The 26,148-nt window shown below is 40.4% G+C and overlaps 2 protein-coding genes across 2 annotated transcripts in view; one reads left to right on the top strand and one right to left on the bottom strand.

Moving 5' to 3' along the window:
- The window catches only part of LOC145452907 (macrophage mannose receptor 1-like), a 448,907-nt gene that overhangs the window by 166,395 nt on the left and 256,364 nt on the right, over window positions 1-26,148 (bottom strand). The window lies entirely within an intron of this gene.
- Window positions 4,721-26,148, top strand: part of LOC145452525 (macrophage mannose receptor 1-like) — a 53,631-nt gene continuing 32,203 nt past the window's right edge. The window contains exons 1-3 of the mRNA XM_080330698.1: window positions 4,721-4,874; window positions 7,945-8,089; window positions 12,928-13,026. Coding sequence (XP_080186824.1) covers window positions 4,802-4,874; window positions 7,945-8,089; window positions 12,928-13,026 — 317 coding nt within the window. The 5' untranslated portion in view covers window positions 4,721-4,801. The remainder of the gene's footprint in view (window positions 4,875-7,944; window positions 8,090-12,927; window positions 13,027-26,148) is intronic.

The raw sequence follows: 26,148 nt of genomic DNA, 5'->3' as shown, positions 1-26,148 counted from the left end.
ATATGCAATGACTCGAAATGACTCGTGACTCGAAGGTAGTGACTTGATCCCAACACTGCTGGATAGCCAATGATGGCGTCACAAACGCATCCAGCACGACTAATTTGACGTGAAATAACGCTTTCGCGAAATTTTAAGCGTTACTGATATCGGTTCACAATACGTTTTACGTTGCAGTTATAGGCGATTGTCTTGCGTACTGGTGTGGCAGTGTGTCTTCTGTAGTCAAACCAGCATATAGCTGATCTGTGATGACAAAAAAGTTGGGTAGTCGGGAACAGGACCATAACTGCCCACCCCACATCGAGCTCGAAGAGGCCAAAATGATTTCGTGAAATGACATAAATTATAGAGTATTTTTTTGGAAATTTATGTCACTTTTTTAATTTTATTTGCGCTGGGCGCGCGCTTTAATATTGCCAAATATCTTGAATATTGGGTACCCTTCCCCCACGAAAATACGTAGATTTTATAGAAATGGAGACTTCGGCGTCGGTCATTACTGCGCCACCACTCATCAAGACATATGAAGTTATAGGCCATGTAACATGCGACTCCAAGAAGTGTGCCAGAACGAGCAGCAGCGAGAAGACCTTGGCCGAGAAGGAATGCCCTTGTGGTGACCGAAAACTTCGATATATATACAATATAGCCTACATATATGTTTAATTGTTCATAGGCGGCTAAGTGGCGGTCGCTGAATGTTCCTGTCCTGGCTATCTCAGCCCCATAGGACAAATGCCATCCCGCAGGGAAAAATTATTAGCCAGTAAAGTAATGCCAATTTGAAATCGTGTGTGCCTTTTGGTTTTGGCGATTTCCATATCTTTTGACATATCAGATATAGTAAGTCACGAAATAGCATCATATAACGAAGTCAGTATATCAATGGGTCTGCCTGAAGATGTCCAATTCATATTTAGAGGTCCTACCCTTTCCAACACACCTCACTCAGCTCTACCGGTAAATCTGATTACGTGAGCGGAGAGGGGATAAGAAATTGATAGCAAAATATATGCAATTCCCGATCATATTGTCCGATTCAAACATGGATTATATAAATTTTTCGCGCTTCGCGCGTTTACGGTCCTGGTGGGGAATAAAGGCTCGGAATAAATCTGAAGGGGGGAATGAAGACAAAAAGGTTGGGAACCACTGCTGCAATCTGACTTTTCCGTGTATTGCATAGGAATAACAATTTGACTGCATTACTGAAATTTTAAAAATTTACTCCAATCTCGCCATTTTCCTTTGGGGGCAGGTTGCTCCCCGGATTATGTGTGTATTTACCAGTTTTACTGTGAATAAAGTATATAATAATATATGAAGTTATTGTTTCACGCTATTCAGAAGTTCTGTACCCCCAAATGGCTTCAGTACAATACTGTAAAAATCACAAAGCAGTCAAATACGATTGCATGGGAAAGCAATCACGATTATTAATGATTAATTCATGGCGTTTGTTTTGTGTTTCTGTACGTGAGCCTTGAACATTTATTCGAAGGCAATGTAACAATTGAGGCCTGCAACACCGGGAATACATTTTTGAAAATTTCAACGTCATTTCTTGTTAGATAACATGATATTCCTATTATCGATAACGATTTGTCAACCGTACTAATTTTCGTTTTAGCTGCGGCGTTCATACTAACATTAGCGGTGGATGACGTCAGTTTATTTTGTTTTGATTAAAGAATCGACATTACATGATAATTGCGTGTCACCGCTACGAACAACGATCAATTCCAGTTCGGCCTTGTGCACGATTCATATCAGTAACCGTTGATTTAGGACGATATTATGTATTTGACATATATAGAATATTTATATTTGTAATCGACGGAGCATTTGTGTGGTTTGCGTACTATTTGCTCAACATTTACCCACCAAGCATCAACTTTAAACGAACACTAATGTAACCAACGGCGCAACATTTAAAATGTGAACGAGGCAAGAATCATAAAATACTGATATATATGTTATCATCGAGTTATCTGCGCATCATGAAAGCGAGCATCGATGAAAACCACGTTATTTTGGCAAACATTATCACGTTAGCGTTGACATAACTGAGTAACATACAAAAAAACTGTTCAATGCGTTTGTTCACAAATCATCCGAGATAGGCCGCAGAAGGTTGTCAATTCCAGTACCGATATATACAATCTCTTTAACGGCAAAGGTCATACGACTAGCTTCAGGATGACATTGGAAATTAATTTGTTCATACTATGAACAAAATGCACTCTTAAAGATACTGGTGGATTGAACATTTAAAACTGAATGTAATAATTCCTGTTTCGAAATTACACTGAGACTACTGGAAGCGCACCAAACTGTTGGATTATACGTGGCAAAGCGTATTGTCATGAAAGTGAAGGCCTTTAGAATGCGAGTTTAAAAAGACTTGGATTTGATAATCACCCGTTGAACATCATAATATGATGGAGTTGAGCGACGGATATACTCATCGTTGCGCGCAATTAGGTATTATGAATCAGGAGTCCTTCAAAAATTTGTAATGGATGAATGTAGTGTGCGTAAACAAATAAAAGAGAAATTTAATTTCATAAAATTTTGCCTTTCCTCTAGAGCAGGGGTTCCCAAAGGATGGGCCATGCCCCACTGGTTGGCCACAGGAGTATTTTGAGGTGGGCAACAGAGCTATTTGAAAAATTGTAGAATTAGTGAAAGTTTTTTTTTTGTCATGTTCATATATTCAAAATATTCATATTATCGACTTATACGTAGGCTACAAAAAGCTTTTCATCGGACGCTGATGAGACTTAGTGGCACGTATGGAGTCACAATGTATAATAGTCGAAAATGGGAGGGGAAACGGCGGGTTTTGTCTCCCGGCTATGACAACCACGGCTAATAGCAACGAAAATAATTTCGATTATATAATAACTGGAAGTTATTGTTGAAATAATAACCAAATATTCCGGCAGTGTCATTCGTCGTTTGCCCTTGAAAGGGTGTGCATTAAACTCGGACTGATACATTTGATGAAGATTTACGGTACTTCGGCAGGTCGTACTATAGTACCGAAAAATAGCCACAATGCTATTTATTTTCAAGTATCAGCTTCATGTGGCAGTATGAGGCACCGCAACAAATCGTACTGGATTGAGGAGTTAGCGCAGCACATTAATCTTTGGAGTTGGTCTAAAAATCTGCGGTCTTGAAATCATTGTACATAATGTAAAAGAAACATAATTTGATGTATCATTGGATTCAATGTTCTGACATCGCAACTTCAATAGGTACAAGACATACTATGTACAATTGTACATTAATTGTCACTATAAAATACGTAATTATAAAGCTAGTAACTTGAAACGTCATTACCAGACCAAACACCTAAACTTTGCCACCAGTTACCCAAGGAATACCAATATACTGAGCTGAAATCATCTTAAAATGCCCATCCCAAGAAGCACTTGAAGCAGCTGCTCCGCACTGCTTTGAAGTCTTATAGGCATGATTTCAAACAACTCGCAGCCAAGGTGTGGACCCGGGGCGGGCAATATACGGCCCGCGGGCCGGATCCGGCCCGCAAAGGGATTTTGTCCGGCCCGCGGACAGTTTTCCGTCTTACAAGTTAATGTGAGGCGCAGCCCAGTCTTCCGAGATTCCCCACTACTTGCTTACATACGTCGAATTTTAGTGACCGTATGTCATTATACACATGTATACGCAGCAAGCGAGGGTGGAACTTACACGCGCGAGTTCGTCGAAGCGAGAAGACTTATCGGCATTCTCGGCATATACGATTTACTCAACCCTAATGTAATGGTGGTAATCATGGTGTTTGTCGACTACAATGGTCATTTACACCAGGCCGATATTTCTTATTTTTGATTCCGTAATCGTCGACTTGTAGCACGGCACACTTCTGGGCTTCTGTAAGACACCGCTTATACCAGGGGTCGCCAACTCAACACGGGTCTGGGCCACTTTCAAATTTCGTAGAGGCCGCGGGCCGCATGGATTCCATATCGAGATAAAATAGGCCACACAGTTGAACAACCACGCTATCTCGTCACCTAATAAACCCTAATGAATTGATATCTTGGTGAATTTGGGGTACCGGGCTTATCGAAGGCCTTGACATCTTAATTAAGGATGGCACCGTGTGTTGATTGATCAGAGAGTGGAATACATGGTGGTGCCTGTATGACAATGCTGTTCTCAAATACACATTGTCTTCGTCATAATTGGCGAGAAATGACTTTGAAGTTACATTGCTGTCGTTAAAATACATTCATTAAATACGATTGATTCCTTGTATATGTCGATAAATGGGCGAATAATGTTCAGCAATCCGGCCCGCCGAGTTCCTAATTTTCCTATATTCGGCCCGCCGACTGGAGAAGTTGCCCGCCCCTGGTGTGGACTGTGGTGTGGAAGCACCGTGTCAGCGCACAATAGTAAACTCCATTCGATACCCAAAATTTCATTGTGACGCAATAAATTAGTGTTCTGAATTTTTGTTTTGTGGCTCTTTTCAAACTAAGATTTTCGATATGCGGTTCGTGCATGCAGCGGGTCTGATGACTACTACTCTACACTGAATTATCACCCGCTTTGGGAATGCAAAATATCAGGCTCGTGCTGTTATTGAATGAAGAGTTGTACTAGTTGTCGCTATTACAGTCTCAGTAATTTCTGGAATTTATAGCCTATGTGCGTATGTATTTCATAGATTGAAATATTTCATTCTGTCTTTTCATATGAAGAAGTATAAATTTAGCACGTTAATTGGACAAACGTATACGTGCCCGTTGGGCAATACGAGATGCACAATATAATGGAAATATTATCATTGGTTTTGGTATCGTCGCTTACAATTCATTTCACGCAAGCCGCAGGTTAGTAACTTTCGTATATCCTTATTTTATACTTAATTTATACTTCCGTGTACTATCTAAAAACATACATTGAGCTTGACCGCTATAATCGCCCCGATTATTCGAAATTTCATGTCGGGCCTTATATTTTGAGATACGATTGTTGATATACAATGTTCTTTTCCATTCTCAACTAGTTGCTGACGATTACCCCTGACGAGTTTCAGCCGAATATTCGTGTTCGTTTCATATAAATAAAATATTAAACTGTATGCATAAACGGAAGGCCACACAGAACTTATCAGCGGACCTGCAATTGAAACTGCTCAAAGCGGAGCAGAATCAATCAATCAATCGACAGGTTATTTTTTCATCTGCCAAGCCACACACACAATGTACAATGCGATATAAAAGACACACAATGCGAAGTAATGAACAGATAGGGGGATGCCGAACGACCAACCCGCTTGGGTCTCTCGAATTGACATCCAGCTCGACATAGTGGCCGATGTCACAGTCTTCTAAGGTGTTATTATTTTATCGTCGGCACTTTTTAGAAGCTATATCTTGCTCGTTTGTAGCGGGTATTTTTTTTTCTGGAATTCTAGTTGCCGTAAGAACAACGAAATGAGCGACGAGGAGCCCAGGATAACCTCCGACGGGGGGACTCGAACCCAGGCAGCCTGCTTGGATAGCACCAACGCGCACCACTTCGCTGTCTCCCTCGCCAACCGTCTAATTGCAGAATGTTGGTCGCGTGATTGATTGCGATTAGCAACGAACGATTGTGCAGCAAGCTATAGTCTAAGGCTAAAACGTATCAACATTTTGCGGTGGCAGTGACGGATTTGTCAGATGTGCCTTCACTAAAATAGTTCCTCACTATATCTGCAAAAATATGCATAAATATTTGGGGTTGTATAGCCGTCTTGCTGCCATGGCTATAAGATTCCCATAGAATCTGGATATTACCAACTTTTGTTATGTTGGATTCAAATATGCCTTTTTTTAAGGATGGAAGCTACAGATTCTCAGCAACGCGACTATTATTTTGAAGTAAATATTGACAGAAAATATGAAGGTTTGCCTTAATATAGTCCACAAGACACATCCGCCGCTGCGGTCACTACACATTAATTCGGATTTATTCAAATCTCAATGTCCAAATCAAAGGATACCTAGAGTATTTAAACAAAAAATCTGACTGGAGATTTCAAGTCAAGACGTCAAATCCATCAAGGATCAGTTGATAGATCTAATGAAACGAAAAATGAGAAAACAATTTTCCGCAGTTTCGTTCTAGATTTTTTATGGACAATCGTTGAATCGTAGACACACAATGTATACATACTAATACGGAAATAGTTCCTAAAAATCCCATTTTAATGAAACTCCTCCTCAGCGGGACGCCATTTCCACATAATAGCTAACTTATTATGATATGTACCGTACTTAGCTCTAAGACGATATACTCCCTGCGACCTCGGTAATATGATCAGATCACCACCATACAAGGGGCCGAGAACCACCGTCTCGGAAGTCTCAGCTGAATCAAATAATAACGTAGCAAGGGTATGTTCGGAGATAACAATATTTTGGATGCGCAGGCGAGGAGCGTGCGTACGAATTCGCATCATGGGAAGCGCGTGTAGATTAGGGTTGCCATACGTCCGGAATTTCACTGTTAAAACTGCGTCCGGGAGGAATTTCTAAAATATGTCTAAATGTCCGGAATTTTGAAGTAAGCTCATAATATTTTCCTAAATCAACAGAAACAATATTATTTTTGGACACATGTAAGCTACATGAAATATGTCTTCCCGCTTCGCGCGATTTAGTATCACATTTATTGGTCTTAATATGGGGACTACTATCCTCGCAAACTGCGATCAACAAATAAATAAAAATAACATTCAGTTACAGAGATAAGTCTCGTTGATATCGCAATTACAAGATAACAGTATATTATCATAGAGTCGGCTTAAGCCGTCTGGTCGTGACCCCACGATGTACAATTACGCTCCTTGCATTTTCGAAGTCATCATGCTCCACCAGCTCTACCGCTAACTCTGATCATAGTGTCCTATATGGTATCGACACAGGCAAATCTCACGCCTCAGTGAAATTGTATCACGTCACAATTTCCCTTTGGCTACAGGCAATTTGACGGTCATTTTTGACCGGCTTGCCGAGCATTAAATTTGGTAAAACGGGTATCAATTGAAAGCTGAATCTGCACTGATTACGAAAATATAAATTGTATTCCGCTCGTGGCGTTGGAATTCCCACAATCAGCCTTTAATTTTTCATTGTTATGGAGATTGGCATTGGGACGCAACAATGTTGTCTGGCGAAACGAGAGAGTATCCAGAGAAAAAGCGCCAGACAACATTGTTGCGTCCCAATGCCAACCTCCATAACAATGAAAAATTCGAGGCTGATTGTGGGGGTTCCAGGGCCGCAAGCGGAATAAAATTTATATTTTCGTCATCAGTGCAGAGTCAGCTTTCGATTGATACCCGTTTTACCAAATTTAATGCTCGGCAAGCCGGTCAAAAATGACCGTCAAATTGCCTGTAGCCAAATGGAAATTGTGACGTGATACAATTTCACTGGGGCGTGAGATTTGCCTGCGTCGACACCATATCGGACACTATGCTCTGATCGTGTTGGCGGAGAGAGGATCAAATTATATAATAATATATTGATGAATCAATGTTATTGACACATTCATTGAAATCATTTAACGACCAGATGTATATAGAAACCAGATGCATATAGTAAACCGCCAAAAGTTGCATTGATTACCCTGCGATGGGCTCAAGATCAGTGTTTATTTGGGCGGTAGGGGGATGAAAAAATGCAGCTTCAGCCCTGGTTACAACTTGCAACACACAACCACATACTCCTGAACCGGATCGTGACCTCCTCTAGTCGATAGACAAAGCTTTGCTGGTGTGACGTCATATTCATCTACCTAATTTTGAAATCCGCTAGTGGGCGCTCAAGAACGTCTGGAATTTGGATTACAAAAATATGGTAACCCTAGTGTACATTATGTTGTTCCAAATCGTATTATGCCTTACTGCAGATAAACATGTCTATTCATATCCATACGAGTTCATATTCCGCGACGCGAAGAAAACTTGGTGGCAGGCAAGGGATGACTGCAGAGGATTCAAAGCCGAACTTGTGAAAGTCGATTCCGCTGATATTACCAAGATGCTGGTTGACAAGTGAGTTCTCGTAGACGTCTACACGAAGCATGTTGTCTGAATGAGTTTAAACCTTTTGGTCCTGCAGGCACGTATAAGCTAACAAAATTGATAGGTTTACGATCTAGACGATTCTGTGCAGACAAAGTTATACATCCCAACTGATTAATAGTACAAAACTGAACTGTTATTGTGAGCAGTGTTTCCTAATCTTTTTTATCCGTGATCGAAACGGCGGATCGGTTCGTGCCCCAATAATGTTCTATACTTATTTTTATCGGCCTACCACAGCTTCGTTGTCCTATCCGTGAGAATCGTGACAATCATTTTAAAGTTAATTAAAGAATATTTGCTCTATATTAATGGTAATTGCATATAATACTAATAATATTTCGTGTGTAGTTCATAATCGTTGAAGCGATATTATTGGATAAGATTCTTGCGGGTAGTTCACGTTGGACCATTTTCATTGAACTACTTTATTGAAGCATATTGGTATTTCGTGATGTATGGTATTGATTGTCAATATTGGTATCGCCACACCTACTTTACCAAAGTAAAAGAAAACTCATTTTCTGAGACTCATACGATGCCTAATAAGTAGGGCGATTTTTTTTTACCTAAAAAACGGAAGATTTTGACCTAAAAAATCTAAATTTTGACTTTTTTTTACCTAAAAAAACTGAAATTTGACCAAATTTTGACCTCACGTATGCAAATTAGGTGTTTTCGCACATAATGTTAAAATTGTACTACTTGTCTTCATTTCTGGTTGCAACTGTCTGTCCTTACAAAGTAGATTGGCCTGAAAGAACGTTTTTGGCTCAAAAACTTACAAATTTTTACATGAAAAAACTAGTATTTTAACGAAATCTGGCCCTATGAAGAATTGCAGTAGTTACATTACGTATTATGGTGGAATAATTAAAATTTGTTGTAGTACAACGAAAGATACTTTCCTACATTCTCGGGTAGAAAGTGTTTGTTTTGTGGTATTCATGGTGTTTGTCAACTACTATGGTCATTTACATCAGGCCGATATTCTTCATTATTTTCCGTAACTGCAAACATATATCACGGCCCGCCTCTAGGCTTTTTTGTAAGACACCGCTTACGCGGGTGAGGTGGCGAGGAGGAGCCTAGGTAAACCTCCAACACTTAGCTATCGGAATTATGAAGTCGACCTCGGTCGGAATTGAACCCACACCCATTGGTTTTGCAGCCGCGGATTATACCACTGCGTTATCTCGGGTAGAAAGTGTCTGTTTTTACTAAGTAGCTTGCCAAGAATGGAGAAAGAACGTTCAACAGCAGCAGTTGTTAGCTGACAACACTGAAGTTGTGTGCACACTGCTTGCTGGTGATGCACCGTGTTGCTTCGTTCTGACAATGTTGTATATATCACAATTTTTCAGCTTGCGCTTCTTGATGTAAGAACCATGCAATGCCCAAGCAGTCTTGCTTCAGTTAGGATATTGCGGTACATTGACCATAAAACCATGTCACTATTTGTTTCATTTGACCGTTTATGATCCACAATGAGCAGACGATGGGCCGTTTACAACGGTAGGCCTATAAAGTAGGCTATAAGCTGTAAATTATCAAATGATAAGTTCACAGACAGCGCAAAATCTACTATAGCCTACAAACGACATGTAGAGGTCAAAAAATGTTTGATTTTGTAAACAATTTTGACAAATTTTGACCTAACGCTACAATTTCGACCTAATTTTGACTTTTTTTTCGCCCTACTAATTAGCATTTCGTCACAGTGCACATTATTTTATCATCGGCTCCAATCTCTTTGGTAATGAAATTTACGAGGACGTAGGTTTGCCGAAACGTCATAGGTCTTGGTACGTTCTAGGGCAGTGGTTCTCAACCTTTATTAGACACACCCCTTTATGATAGTGAAAATTTTCACGCCCCCCCCCCCCCCTTATCGTCATATCACAAAATCTTACCGGAATCCTAGCAACCCCAACAGATTGTTGGATGGAATGGAATGTTATGACTGTTGATGAGAGAATTCAATAAATTGAAATTAGGTCTGTATACAGAGAAACACGCTTGAATTGGAGGTAAGTCGCGCAGAACGCAAAAATATTTTTCAGTTGACCCCATCTTCGCGCCCCCTCAGATGCTTTCACGCCCCCTCCAAGGGGTCGCGCCCCCAGGTTTAGAGCCACTGTTCTATGGCGAAATTTATGGCCAGCACCGAAATGCTGGTATCCGATAGTACCGCGCTAAGTCGGTTTCACACCGCTAGACTGCGGCATGCCAACGGTCTCAGGCGAGCATTCCCTAATAGGTGTTGAGGAAAGTAGACTACTTTCTGTATCTGTATCTATTTTCGGAGGTAATGATACCCAAACTGGAAGCAAATATCTCTTGACACAAAATCGCGCGAAGCGGGATGGAAATATTCTAGTTTAACAAATTCACACAATGGTATTCTACTTTATGTTGATTTGCGAAGTGATTTCGGCGTGAAATTGCGTAAAATTTCAGACTGCATCTCGTAGCCCCTGATTAGGTGCATGTTGGCCCCAAAGGCCTCATTGACCCCTTCCTATAAGCCACCGGTTTAAACGTAAAATTTAAAAATATTATTATATTGAGTTGCACTTTACAATATTCGTTTTCATTGTTAATTGATATAGTTCTGAAGAGCTTCTTGGAGGTACAGAACTTCAATATACAATTAAATAGTATATTCATATTGAAATGAACCCGAATATTTTCGGCTGACACTCGTCAGGGGTAATCGTCAGCAACTAGTAGAGAATTGGAAAGAACATTGTATATCAACAATCGTATCACAAAATATGACGTCACCAGCATGAAATTTCGAATGAGAGAGCGTTCAATGTACTATTTTTAGGTGATACACGAACTCCTTTTGTTGACAGAGTTTTGGTTGGTGTATTTTGATAAAAGTTGATTCCAAGGCACACAAATGGAATTGTGAACGACCTCGACCTACGATTCGAAATCGGTCGTCTCGATAATTATTCGCACAAATCGGATTATCCAACAGATGTTTGCCGATGGCAGAATTAATGGCCTTTGATCGATCAGCATCAATCTTAAGTGGATGAGTTAAGGGTGAGCTTTTCACATCGCGTGACGCACGTGTTCTGATAAATCTGGGGACATGTTGGTTTATGCGGTCCTGCAGACGTCTTGACGTTCTTCCCACGTAGCCACAATCACAGTGGCACCTATATTCGCTGATTCGCTTAAACTCGCTTCACCCGGCCTTGCAATTCACAATAGAAAAAGAACGCAATAACTCGTTATCATTTCTGGACGTATTAGTTGAAAAGCGCAATACCAACAAATTTGAAACGTCTGTTTTCAGGAAACCGACATTCACAGGCCAATACCTCCGCTGGAACTCATTTAGTCCTCGGCGCAGAAAAATTAACCTCATAGGCACACTCGTGCATAGAGCGTTGATGATATGTTCGGGTAACAAACTGAGTTTAGAACTTGACTACATCCGAAAAATCTTACTTGATAACGGTTACCCTGAATACGTCATCAGCCGTGGCATGGAGAGGAAATTAACGCAATTCAACGCAGAAAAACGAGCAGAGCCCACCGCACGAACAATAAAAGATGTTTATATCCATCTACCTTGGATTGGCCCCATTTCCACCCGCTTTGAAAAACAATTGATTTCTGCTGTCGGTAAATGTTACGATACAGTCAAAACCAATGTGATTTTTACAACAACACAACTGCTCCCTTCAACACGCAAAGACGTGCTTCCTGCACTTCAACAAAGTAATGTAGTGTACGAATATAGGTGCCACTGTGATTGTGGCTACGTGGGAAGAACGTCAAGACGTCTGCAGGACCGCATAAACCAACATGTCCCCAGATTTATCAGAACACGTGCGTCACGCGATGTGAAAAGCTCACCCTTAACTCATCCACTTAAGATTGATGCTGATCGATCAAAGGCCATTAATTCTGCCATCGGCAAACATCTGTTGGATAATCCGATTTGTGCGAATAATTATCGAGACGACCGATTTCGAATCGTAGGTCGAGGTCGTTCACAATTCCATTTGTGTGCCTTGGAATCAACTTTTATCAAAATACACCAACCAAAACTCTGTCAACAAAAGGAGTTCGTGTATCACCTAAAAATAGTACATTGAACGTTCTCTCATTCGAAATTTCATGCTGGTGACGTCATATTTTGTGATACGATTGTTGATATACAATGTTCTTTCCAATTCTCTACTAGTTGCTGACGATTACCCCTGACGAGTGTCAGCCGAAAATATTCGGGTTCATTTCAATATGAATATACTATTTAATCATTCTGATATCCTTATACAACACGAACACGATGAGGATACTGTTGAGTAATTTGAGCGAATACAAAGCAACTTAATTTCCACTCAGCATCTGAGCACTAAATTTTCACAAGTAGACCGGATACTTTGCTTTTCCAAAACAAACCTCATAGATTTCATTTTGTACAATTATTACGATGTTGTTCGACCTTTTTTTATTATCAAATCGTGGATGTCAAATAAATGTTGCGAATCCTACTGGTATTCCTCAACATACTGAGGCAATATTATCAGCTATACAGGGAACTAATAGAGACTATAACGATTTTCCCGGAATAGCGTTATGTAATCGTTCACTCGGTGAGTATTCAATTCAATGAAGTCCTATCTAAACATGGCGAACCAATATTTCGGAGATTGGTTTTTCTTGCATCTGCTACTATTTCATCCGTTTATCAACTTCCAACGATTTTATTAAATCGGCTTTGATCATCTTGCAAAGAACATCCCATGAAATATATTTTGACTGATTTGATTTCTAAATAGCTATGCCGGTGACCCGCATTTATGGATTGGAGCATCCGATGTTGTTGAGGGACAATGGATATGGATGGACGGTAGCGATGCATCATATGACGCAAACTGGTGAGTAGCCTATATAACCCCGTGGTAAGTTATTAGGATATTTATTGATTTCCATGGTCCATATACTAAACTGGTATGCATATTACGAATACGCTCAGGGGTGGACAACCTTTATCTATTCACGGCCGTATTTCGATTAATCACGTAGTCTATACGGCCGCATTCCATGGCATAGTCGTAATGGACTAGCTGTAATATGCCAAATACTAGGGATGGTGTGAACCCCTCGAAAGGTTCTGGTTCGTGTGAACAGGAACCTTTTTGAAAGGTTCTGTGTGACCGCGGACGTGAATCTATGACGACATATGATGTCATATCGCTAATTTCAACCCTACATTTCAGTGAAGTGAGATACAATTTACCTAGCGACGACTAAGACCACATTATGCGACAATGCTGAAGTACATGCAAAATTTTTAAATATAACAAAATATATCAACTGAAGCAATCTAATGCTATAATAATCTCATAAAGCCAATATCTTACGTCGCTTCGTCGACAATTTCTACGAGGACTTGCACGGGAATATAAGCCGTCGAGGCCAGACCTGACAATGTATTTGGAGTCTGACTATTGCTACATTGATATTGAGCAGAGTGTAAACGGGTTTCTATGCTTGCTACCATAAGCAAGTTGTAAAGTAGGCAGCACCCCAATTGTGTGGATTCAGGTTTTATAATACTATAAACAAAGCAAATCAAGATAGATCCCGTACGCTTGCTAGATTTTTTAAATTAGACAACAATGCATTCTTTCGCAACAAAGCAATTAACATTTTTTAAGATTGGCAAGGCGCATGCTCGTTTAGTGTTGATTTTTTATGTAGCCCCCGTCATGCATAGAGTGGTGCTATAGTTGAAAGGCAAAGAATTTTACCTAAAGATGGTATAATGACGTAGAAAATTGTAATATATGAAAAAGGTTCACATGGCCGTTCGTTTGTGAGAGTGACCCTCTAAATTTCCGAGATTTACACACAGAACGCGAACGTGATCCTCACTTTCGCACCATAGTGTCCTATATAGTGTCGATACAAGCAAATCTCACGGCTCAGTGAAATTGGTCTACGTCAGACTTTCCATTTGGCTGAAGGCAATTTGACGGTAATTTTTGACCGGCTTACCGAGCATCAAATTTGATAAAACGGGTATCATTCGAAAGCTGCCGCTGTACTGATTAATAAAAAATATAAATTTTACTTCGCCCGTGGCCCTGGAACCCCCATAATCAGCCTCGAATTTTTCATTGTTATGAAGAGGGGCATGGTGACGTAACAAAGCTGTCTGGCGAAACGAGAGCGTAGGCCCCGGGGAACAAATGATGGCTGCGCGGCGAGTGTGAGTGCTCAGCTGGCGTCGGGGCAATGATAGCTCTGTGTTACTTCTGACGCAGAAGGTCTCCGGCATTTAGAGAAATCCGAAAGGTCATTGAAAAATGACAAACCAAATTCCAACGTCACCGTTTAGTTAAATATCCTGTATTCCTGACAAGGGCTATATAGGCCTACGCTTGCTGATAGAGCATTCCAATGAAAAACAAAGGTAAGGATTTGGTGGTGACATTTTGGAATCAGGTCCGGCCCGCAAGCTAGCTAATAAAGGATTGGATACAGACCGCGACCCCAGTTTAGCTCGACACTCGTGCTGCATACCTTTATTCAATATTTTACCTGCTGCATTCGCGGACCAAGTCCTACCCTTACAGATCAAGGGAAGGCTGCATGGTAACGTGCGCTCACACTTAATCAAAGCGACTATAGAAAGTATCGACACCCTCAATCAACAGCGCAACGTGTCTACACAACAAGCCGGCTAAGCCAATCGATATCATAATAATCTAACATATCAATGTATACAGCTACCTAGACCAAGGGTGTCAAACATACGGTCCGCCAGGTGATTTCATCTGGCCCGCGAAGCCATTCTGAGTAGATTCAAAAAACTATACAGAATATTTCTAAGATTTTTAGTTAAAAATACTTCCATCAAGTAATATCTCAAGACAGCAAATGTCGAGTATAAATCATTATTGTTCATGTTCATGTTTATAGGCCACATTATAAACATCCGGCAGCGGACTTGTGGTTTCACTCGTGTCGCTATTAGGAGCTATAGTCGGCGACATTGAAACGCAATTCCGAGAAGGCACAAGAGTGCACCAACTTAGTTCAGAGTGTTATGGACAAATGGACTAAAAACTGGATATTCACAGAAGCGAAAATTCCAATACGAAACCGTTATGTGCAGGATACATAGAGAATATAATAGTTACACAGAAGCATAAATAAAATATATGTGGGTGCATTGCTGTATCACTTTCGACTCAAAAGGTCCACGGCCCCCAGAGATTTAATATTATATGACGGCAGTGACGTGCGGTCCAATGAGGCAGGTAAGGCAGTGCCTCACCTGCCGTCAGGGCGAATAAGTGAAAATTGTGAAAACCCTCCATGAGTCGAGGATTATTGATATTTTACAGCGATGTTCATAAATAATTAAATTTGAACATTTTTTCACACAACATCATCAATTTTCCTAATTATTATTCAAAAATACAGCGCGAAAGGAGAGTTGCGGTGGAGGTGAGGCACGGGCGGGTCGTGCCTCACCTGCGACAATGCAATTCATCATAAATAGCTCGGAATTCATAACAACTGGTATCAATAAAATGCTATCGTCACACTGATTCCGAAAATCCAAATATAAACAGCATCAGACCACCAGAACCCCCTCAAAATCGCCAAGGAAGTAGAGATGTACGGATCATGGTTTTTTGGGATCCTGTTCCAATCCTGTTTCAGAATATCATGATCCTGATCCAATCCTGATCCTGTTTCAATCGCATATTTCATTATCCGAGTCCAAAATTAATCCTGTTTACGAAAATTGCTTCATGATCCATATTACTATGAGTAGCGGTAAATACTATATTACCATAGGCCTAGGGGATATCTGAAAAAAATAAACATCAACAGAAGTTGAGGGCAAGACGAACTTCAAAATAGTAGTTTACATGACTACATGAAAAAAATAAACATCAACAGAAGTTGAGGGCAAGATGAACTTCAAAATAATAGTTTACATGACTACATGAAAAAAATAAACATCAACAGAAGTTGAGGGCAAGATGAACTTCAAAATAATAGTTTACATGACTACGTGAAAAAAATAAACATCAACAGAAGTTGAGGGCAAGATGAACTTCAAAATAGTAGTTTACATGACTACATGAAAAAAATAAACATCAACAGAAGTTGAGGGCACGATGAACTTCAAAATAATAGTTTACATGACTACAAACAATGAACAGTTGATAACTGAAATTGTATTCAAGAACTGCAACATGGTAATCGTTAAGATACATAGTATTCCCACACAAACTGAACGCCCTTTCACTGGATGCCCAGTGCACACGATGCAGGAATACTGATTACCCCAACAGCAAGTCTACTGAGATTCGAATATCTGGCAATTGTGCTTGAATTTGTCCAATACTTCAGTGTGCCGATGCCATCCCAAATCTCTGAGTCACTCAAAGGACTCTTAATATAGTCTTCGAGCTCATCAGTTAAACTTTGAGATGATACTTCCTTCCAATAGAGAAATTCGTCATCAAAGCTGTGTAGTTTTTTCTTGAAAGCTGACTGTTCATACGCATGGTCTTCATGAACAGTATTCGATGAGCTGCCTCATGCAGAAGCTTGATTATGATCATAATCGATAGACAATTCTAGTTCCTTTAGGAAGCTCTGCGCCCAACTGTGTATCTGATCCTGCTTAGAAGCTGAAAAGGGTATCAGCGACTTGTAAATGGGATTGAGAAAGAGGGCATGCAAATGTATATCACAGATCTCAAATTTTGCTTCAAGACATCGCAGCCCACGTTCTTTTAGAAACTTCAAAATTTGGCTGTCAGTGATTGACACCTGAAGAGCATGGAAGCATTGGTATACTCGGTGTATGGTGGGGTTACAGTCACCCTCCAGAAGCTTTGTCACATCATAGAATGGTTGCAAAAAGACAATTAGTGTCCCCAACAACACCCAATCAATTGACAACGGCTTGGATTCATAAGGTGAACCCTGCAGCACAGTGGTTAAATCATTCTGAGCACCACTGAATGATTGTAACATACTGAATGTAGAATTCCATCTGGTTTCAACACTTTGTTTCAGGCTGCTTGGTAGACTGTTGTTCAATCCAGTACGCTTGATGTAACCAGTTATTGATTTTACTGATGATACTAGCTCTCGAATGCGATTTACATGACTCATTTCAGTACTCTCTGGTTTTACGACATCAGCAGTCTTGCTCAAGTCAAAGAATGCAATGGCAATGTGTGACTCAATACAGCTGCAACCATCAAGCATGTGGCACGCACACGGTATACGATTGAAATCAGCCAACGCAACCTTTATATTGCTGCCATTGTCTGACACGAAAAATATCTTTGAGATGACATTATGCAGTGGAAGAGACAACAGGTGGCATGTGTTAATTATGCTTCGCTTGATATTCTCACCTTTCTTTTTGCCTTCAAATTCATACACTGTCAAAGTTCTACTTTTCAGTTTACCATCTGTGACATAATGGACCGTGAGAGACACAAAATGACGGCATTTGATGTCAGTCCACATATCTGTAGATATTCCAATAAAACCATTTCTGCAAATTGCATTTCTCACTTCAGACACCACTCTTTTCCTAACTTCGCAAGCCGTTTGAACTACTTTCCTCTTCAGAGTATTCCTATCAGGAATAACAGTTTTGGCATCAACTCTACCATGCTTTGCTCCCACTTCAATTAATGCATCTACCAACATCATATAACCTTTCCCCTCAAATTCTTTTAGAGGTCGGATGTCTATAGCAGTAAATTCTACTGCCGCATCAGCATCAGTGACCTTTTCTTTGACAGCTTTTGGGACATCAATTTTTTTTTAAATATCCTGTCGATTTTGTACTAGCTCGCTTTTTGGAATTTCCACTGCATGCCAGCAAATGGTTGCGGAGATGTGTCTTCTCACTGAGAGCGTTATCGTGCTTAATTGGCTTGTTACATTGGCAGCACAAAACATACCCAGCATATTTCCCATCTTGCTTGTGTACCAAGTGCCGGAACTGTCTCCAAACATCACTTTTCGTCTTGGTGAGGGTATTTTCATCAGCTGCAACAAAGTCATTGCTAGCTATCAATTCCAAAATCTTACATTCTGAATTAGACAATAACCTCACATTATACCAAGATCAGACAACTGACTAAAGAGCAGCCCAAGACACTTCTGCCGTAACGACTTGAAATTTCCTAAGCGGAACATATATGATAATAATCTATACTTTTACATGTAAGAAATACTTTATAAACTCCGAGAATATAAGTTATACCTTTTCTGAATCAAATATACTTGACATGATTCTGATCAGGTTTTCATCAAAATAAAAATCCTGTCCTGATCCGGATCCGGCAAAACAGGGAAATTTGAAATCCGGATCCAATCCTGTTGCAAAAAAATCACCCGGATTCCTGACCTGTTAGAATCCAAAATCCTGATCCTCTACATCTCTACAAGGAAGGTGACGTTCGGCTTTATTGCGAACAATGCCATCGCAGCGAAACAATGGCCAGGTGAGGCATAAACGAATTTGCCTCATGCACTATTCGTTAACAATTGGACAATCGCAGCTCAGTGAAACGCGCTATCGACTTCGGAATACAACAGTTTTGACTGTCTTGTAGGAATTATATAGTAGCGACGGCCAATACGTAATGCGGAGCAAATACATTCCCTTACTTATGTAGGCCTAGCTGTTATTTATTTTCCGTTAAATTGTGGTATGTGATAGCTCAGGGGTCGGCAAACTTTTGAGCTCGCGGGCCGCATTCAACATCTGAATCCATTCGCGGACCGCACTATATAAAATTGAGATCATAAACCAAAACGCAATATTGCTGGTATTTGATTATATAGTGAGGACATGGAGATCATATATATGCTTATTTGAAACAAACCAAACATTGCTATGATGATATCGTACACGCGCCAGAAACAATGGCGAGATTTCATAGGCTGGTCGACATCAATAACCAATTTGTCAAAACTATAGAGATGAAAGTCTGTTGTCCCGATTCTTAGAACAGGATTGAAATTTAAATCTGTGTACAGTCATCTGTTCATAGATTTACTAATTCCGCTTTGGGCTCAGTTCCAGGACACACAATGCTGACAGCATCACAACCATGTTAGCTTGAAACACGCCTCTACTATATGTGTAGATTTCGCTCCCCCTTATCGTCATATCACAAATCGTAACCAGGATGCTATAGCAAACTTAACGGATAGTTTGGTGGCATGGGAGGTTACGACTATTGATGAGAGATTTTTAAATATGAAACTCATACTAAATACGGAGCAATAATAATGGATTGGAAGTAAATCGCGCTAAGCGCGAAAAAAATTCAGTTGAGCTCAACTTCGCATTCTCCTTCAGATGCTTTCATGACCCCAAGGGGCACGCGTCCCCCAGGTTGAGACCCACTGCCTTAGAATTATCATGGTGAAATATACTAAGAAAAAGTTTAATCAAATCCCGGCATTAATTCGATTTTTAGTACGCATTTTATCAATTGTTTTTATTAAGTTTCTTCAGACTCTCGCAGGCCGCACAGAACGGTGTTGCGGGCCGCATGCGGCCCGCGGGCCGTAGTTTGCCCACCCCTGTGATAGCTACTTGCATAGGCTGCATCGTCGTTGCTTTATGCTTCGAATAATCTATACCGGTACGTGAAGAGATAGTAATTATTATCCGTCTAAACTTGCCTATTTGGCACAATAGCGACCAGTCCTACATGCATTGTATAATGTGGAATTGCAACTGCTATCAGTGTGCAAAGAAAATGCTCTCTATACCCGCTGTTGTTGTTGTTCACATTTTGGATCTCTTTATCAGGTAGGCTACTTTATGTACGTGCGTGTTTGTGTGGAGGAGGGGGGTCCGTGCCTCACCAGCCATGAACCTCACCGCACGTCACTGTATGACGGTATTCAAATGTCCAATCACCGTATTTGTTATGGCCTGTTTGCGATACAGGTGTTGCTGTAATTGAACCGGGTTCGTAATATAAAGTAATATTCTAATACAATGGTTCTTAACCTTTTTCCTACAGCGCCCACTTTCATGGATTGCCTGGGTCTTCGGTATCAAATCAAGGTTTGTCATTTATAACGACCATCGGGTAGGCCTACCGGCTCATGCCATCTGGTTCGAGCCCGATCTACACATCCCGATTTCACCTCTGCGGTTGGCAATACGGTGAATTAAATTGTATTGGTTTTTGTGTTATTGCGTTGTGTTACTAGTGAATCAACTGAGAATGGGTGGGTGGCGAGATAGCGCAGTGGTAAAATCCGCGGCTGCAACACCAATGGGTGCGGGTTCGAGTCCGACCGAGGTCGACTTCCGAATTCCGATACCTAAGTGTTTGAGGTTTACCTAGACTCCTCCTCGCCACCTCATCCGCGTCAGCGGTGTCTTACAAAAATGCCTAGAGGTGGGCCGTGCTATAAGTCGGCAGTTACGGAAAAATAAGAAGAATATCGGCCTGGTGTAAATGACCATAGTAGTCGACAAACACCATGAATACCCCAAAAACAAAAACTGAGAATGTGGCAGAGATCTTTTCTCACACCGAATTTAGTACCGCACCTAGGGTTGCATTTAAAACAAAAATCAATTTTAAACAGACATGTTTAAAACAAGGCCTTAATTTAAAACACGTTTTTGGTTTTTCTTTGTTTTCTTTCAAGCCATGCCGGCACGACTATTCCGTTGTGACGTCATAATGGATTGACATTGGCAATTGAAAATCTGTGGTAAATATAGCTACTTTGACGAAATATCTCTACTATTAATGTTGAAGTGACTATTTTGAGGGTTCCAACCATTCCATATCGATATGGGTCGACTTTATCGGGTGGTAATTGTCCATAGGCTCATACAACCTGTCTTTGGAAAGTATTTACATAGTTATGGGCATAATTTCACAACTTGAAAAAACACAATTTTTTTAAGGGCTTTATTATAACATGTTTTAAACAAAGTGTTTCAAAACATCGTTTGTCTTAAATGCAACCCTAACTGCGCCCAGCTCTCTTGACTTTAGGATGAATGTATTCCAAACAAAGTAAATCATATTATATAACGTTCATGTGCGTTGTGGGTCACAAAACTGAACAATATCTTCCTTTCTCATAGGACGAAAAAATATTTTGACGAAATAATGTTGTAGCTCTCAAATACAATTATACTTCGTTAATCATTTTGGCCGGAAAGCTTCAAAGCATCTTTAATGTACAACGGACATCACTCTCAAAAGTGGTACAGCAGTACCTCTTCGATTTCGACACGATATGCGCTGCAGGATACAATACGTATAGTTCGAAACATTTTGTGGAAAATAACCCGAGCAAGCGTGACGAGAGTGTTTGAACGGGGAATTGGCGATCCAAAAGTACGCGCAATTCATTTTACATGAACTATAATAAACCACTGCATTCATGGAATCAGGGTATGCATAAATTAAGCGCGAAGATTTGACAGATTTTTTCGAATGTTTATCTGTAATGAGAACTCAGGGACGTATAGAACTATTGATCTACCATATAATCATATGCCTCTACTACACTTTGATGCCATTTTTCTTCAGCGTCCCCCACACCGCTCCTGATCGCATCGCTCCCCATATCGTGCCCTGGGCGTTTCCGCCCTCCTTAATATCCAAATCATCTCTTGGGGGGGGAGGGGGGGGGGCGCTGGAGACAAGGTTAAGAAACACTGTTCTAATATATGCTTGATTAAAGAGTATTCAATGAAAATTAAGGGTATGGATTTTGAGGTAACACTTTGGTCCGGCCCGCGACTGATCTGCAGGTTTGAATCCGTCCCGCGACGCATGTTGAGTTTGCCATCCCTGACGGAAAAATCTCTAAGTTGAATGACAATGCGCGAAAATTCGTAGGGTGCTAATGTATTCTGTGGACCCAGTTCTACGCGTCAAAGTCCAGGAAAGGCTGGTAATTTGTGTGGTCGCTACTACCGAAGCGTTTATAGAATGTATTCACAGCGCAACGTTTCTCTGTGACGCGATTACACTTCGAAACACAAGATCATTGCCGCGACGCCAGCTGACCACTCACTCTCGCAGCACAGCCAACATTTGCTCCTGACCGAACAGTCTAGCAGTCTACTCACGACGTTCTTGCAATCCTAATTAAAAAAAACCCAGACTCCAAGCCAAGCAAGTGTATTTTATGAATATAAATTTCATTTTTGTCATAACTCGATTTCTTGATATTTTTGGGGGGCCACGGTTGGGAATCACTGGGTTAGGGTGTCCCAAGATTAGGGAGGGGGATATTGGGGTTGAAGGTGGGAGGATATTAGGGTTGGAGATGGGTTAGGGTATCCAAAGATTAGAGAAGAGGATATTAGGGTTGGATATCGTGTCCTCACCCCAATTCTAATCTTGGATACCCTAACCCACCTTCAACCCTAATATCCCCTCCTCCGACCCGAATCCCAATTCGAAAAAAAAAACAATTTATTTCAACGTTTAGAAATTTTTACGTGGTCATGAGAAACATTTATTGGTGATCAAGGTGAACATTGCTCAATGTTTGCCTATACCATCGAAGAAGTACCGAAAATTCTTTCAGGTGGATGAATGAATTTCGTTATTAATATTAGTAGTTTCATGCATTACTTTCAAAGATTCATCCTTTCTCGGCCATGTGATCGTAGATTTTCCGTTAAAGAAGATAGAGGAGTGTCTTCCAAAATTTAGGGCAAGGTAATAATAATGATGCATCTCCTAGCAGGCAAATCGTTTCAGCGATTTTGTTGCGTGCTATTATTTGTTAACGTCCCATTAGGATATTCGGTATAGTGGAAATATATTGGAATCACCCAAATGTACCAGAAACAAATTTTCATTCGTGCGGAGCACACGCGCCCGAGTTGGTATATCTGCATGGTACGCATGATTTCCCTCTATTTTTCGCATCTGCACTGTGGGACTTAGATTGCAAAGGGCTTTACTATATTGTAATTGAAGGGGAAGTCACAATGAATCGCACCGAGCGAGAAAAATTCAGGATTAATTGAAATCTCACAAAGATTCGGGAGTCGATTTGCACTTTAATTTTCAAGTCGACGGCAGCCAACACATACCAATTGAATTGCGTGTCGATGGCCGCAGGTTGACCACCTCTGGCTTAGAAAATCTGAGAATAATCCCGATTTTACATCTCATGCAAGGTCTGGACTGTTCCTGCCTCGCTGTTCTACATGTTTCTGGTTGAAGGAGAATATCACACCGATTCAATAAATAAGTTGTCCGTTTCCGAACGTATAGCTCAGTGGTTCTTAACCATACCACCGATTTCTAAGGGGGCGGAAACGCTCAGGGGGCGATATGGGGGGCGATGGGATATTGAGAGGGTGATATGGGGGGGTGGGCGTTCAAGAAAAATGGCTCGCAGTAGATGATGTAGTAGTAATACATATCCCTAATGAGTATTCAGAGCATATTAACATTCCACAAAACATGTCAGATCCCATAATTATTGGTCGCGCTACGCGACGATATTTGCTACATGTGTTTTCATAAATGTAGTGGGTTATTATAATTCATGTAAAATGAATTGCGCGTACTTTTAGATCACCAATTTCCTGTCGAAACACTGCCGTCATGCTTGCTTGGGTTATTTTCAACAACATGTTTCGAACTAGGTATTATATCCTGCAGCGCACAGCGTGTGGAAATCGAAGAAGGAGGCACTGTGTATCACTATTGAGATTGAGAGCCCCTCGTACTTAAAATATGTTTGAAGCTTTGTGCACGAAATGAATAACTAAATATACTTGTATTTGAGAGCTACAAAATTAAATCGTCAGAATATTTCATCATCGTATCATAAAGGATTATATACTATCTAGTGTTGTGATCCACAACCTCACATGAACGTTACATCATATGGGTTGCTTTGTTTGGAATACATTCATATTAAAATTAAGAACTATGTACAGTACTACATCCAATGTGAGCAGATATATCCATCCCATTCTCAGTTGACTTACTTAGTCACACAAAGCAATAAAACAAAATCCAATACCATCCCTTTCCCCGTATTGCCAATCGCAGATGTGAATTTGTTAAACTGGGGACATTAAGAACGACTGCCAGAGATATAACTTGTGGAGTGCCACAAGGCTCAGTCCTTGGACCGACTTTTTTCCTCATTTATATTAACGACATTGTTAATGCATCTTTATTCCGCACAACCCTATTTGCTGATGATACTCACCTCTTCATTACCTCCAACACTGTCGATGATTTGCATGCATCTGTGAATGGGGAACTCCCAAAAGTGTCCAGATGGCTGCAAGCAAACAAACTACCCAGTCAACAAAATGGGAAGCGATCGCCAGGCGTATAATACGCATTGGATGTCAAAATGATGCTTCAAAAGAAACAATTTTCGCACTTCTGTCGCAGACTCATTAACCCGTTGCTGCCGTCCATTAACCCTCTCGCTACTGCAGCTTACAAATGCTATTAGCACTATCGCTAAGTGAATCATTGTTACTTTCTGGCATACGTACTGACCCTTATGTTGTAAGACAGTACAATTTCATAATACATTTTCATTATAATTTTAGTTATACTAAAATCCACCACGAGCATATATATATACATACAAAACACCGGTCAAATACAGAGAGGCAGCCATATAAAATGCATAAAACGACATATTGATTTCAGTCGAGATACTGAGATCTCCTTTCCGGTACAAGTTTGATACAAATATTCCTGCTCTTGAATTGAAATCAGACATGGGGTGATTACTTCATGAATGTAATCGATTGCGATTACGATTACTTATGAATCACGCGATTACGATTACGATTACAGCAAAATCAGGAAGTAGTCGATTACGATTACGATTACATTGGAAAAGTAATCACGATTACTCACGATTACATTAATTTTGCTTCTTAAAACCAATTTTAGAAGATATTTGGAAGGCAATATATGGATTGCGATAGAAGGCCTAAAATGTGTAAGCAACTTTCTTTGTATATGATACGTTATTTGCTTGTTACGTCATAATGGGTCCATAGTCCAACTTGAGGGATGATTTCTAGCACCCACTGATTGGTAGGCTATTCTTGTCACGACGGTAACTTCCGCACCCCAATAATGTTTGAGAACGAGCTCGACGGGGACTAAAAAGCAGGGATGGTGGGAACCCCTGATAGGTTCAGATTCGTGCGAACGCGAACCTTTTTTAAAGGTTTTGTCGGTGGGAACGCGAACGTTAACCTTATGACGTCACGTGTCGTCACATTGGTAATTCCAACTCTACATATCTGGGAAGCGATACATAAATGTACGTACGTACACGACTCCGGCCACATTATGCCACAATACTGAAGTACATGCTGAATTTTTAAAATTCACAAAAGATATCAACTTGAGCAATCAAATGCTCAATAATCCCATAAAATCAATATCTTCCGTCGCTTTGCCGTCAATTTTGACGAGGACTTGCAAGGGAATATAAGCTTACGCCTTAATGGACGAGGACAGACCGGACAATGTATTCGGTGTCCGACTATTGCGACATTGATATTGAGCAAAGTGAAAAACTGGATTCTATACTTGCTACCGATATTAGCTAATAAAAAAGTTATACCGCCGTAGCCAACACGCTAATCGTAATGCACAGATGATTTTTTTTATGCAAATCAAGATGGAGACCGTACGCCTGCTGGATTTTTTACATAAGAAGACGACGTATTCTTCATATCAATATCAATATTGGTGGAATAAGCGTCATTCGCTGACACTATACATATACTGTATTTCGTTCGTGATGTTGTGTGATTGTGGGTCAATCTCACAGCATAGAGTTAATAAATATTTACAATAGGAAACCTGAATATTTCGAGCAAACCATTGTAAGAAAGCATGGAAAATTTTAGAGATTGGCAAGTTGTATGATTAGTGTTGATTTTTTATGCTGCCAGCGCCTTGCATAGAGTGGCCTGAAGTTGAAATGCA

This window comes from Botryllus schlosseri, chromosome 12, assembly GCF_051294905.1.
Source record: "Botryllus schlosseri isolate E-star chromosome 12, Bs_hap1, whole genome shotgun sequence".
NCBI lineage: Eukaryota > Metazoa > Chordata > Ascidiacea > Stolidobranchia > Styelidae > Botryllus > Botryllus schlosseri.
The sequence above is the reverse complement of the archived record's forward strand: the minus strand, read 5'-3'. Positions and strand labels throughout refer to the sequence as shown.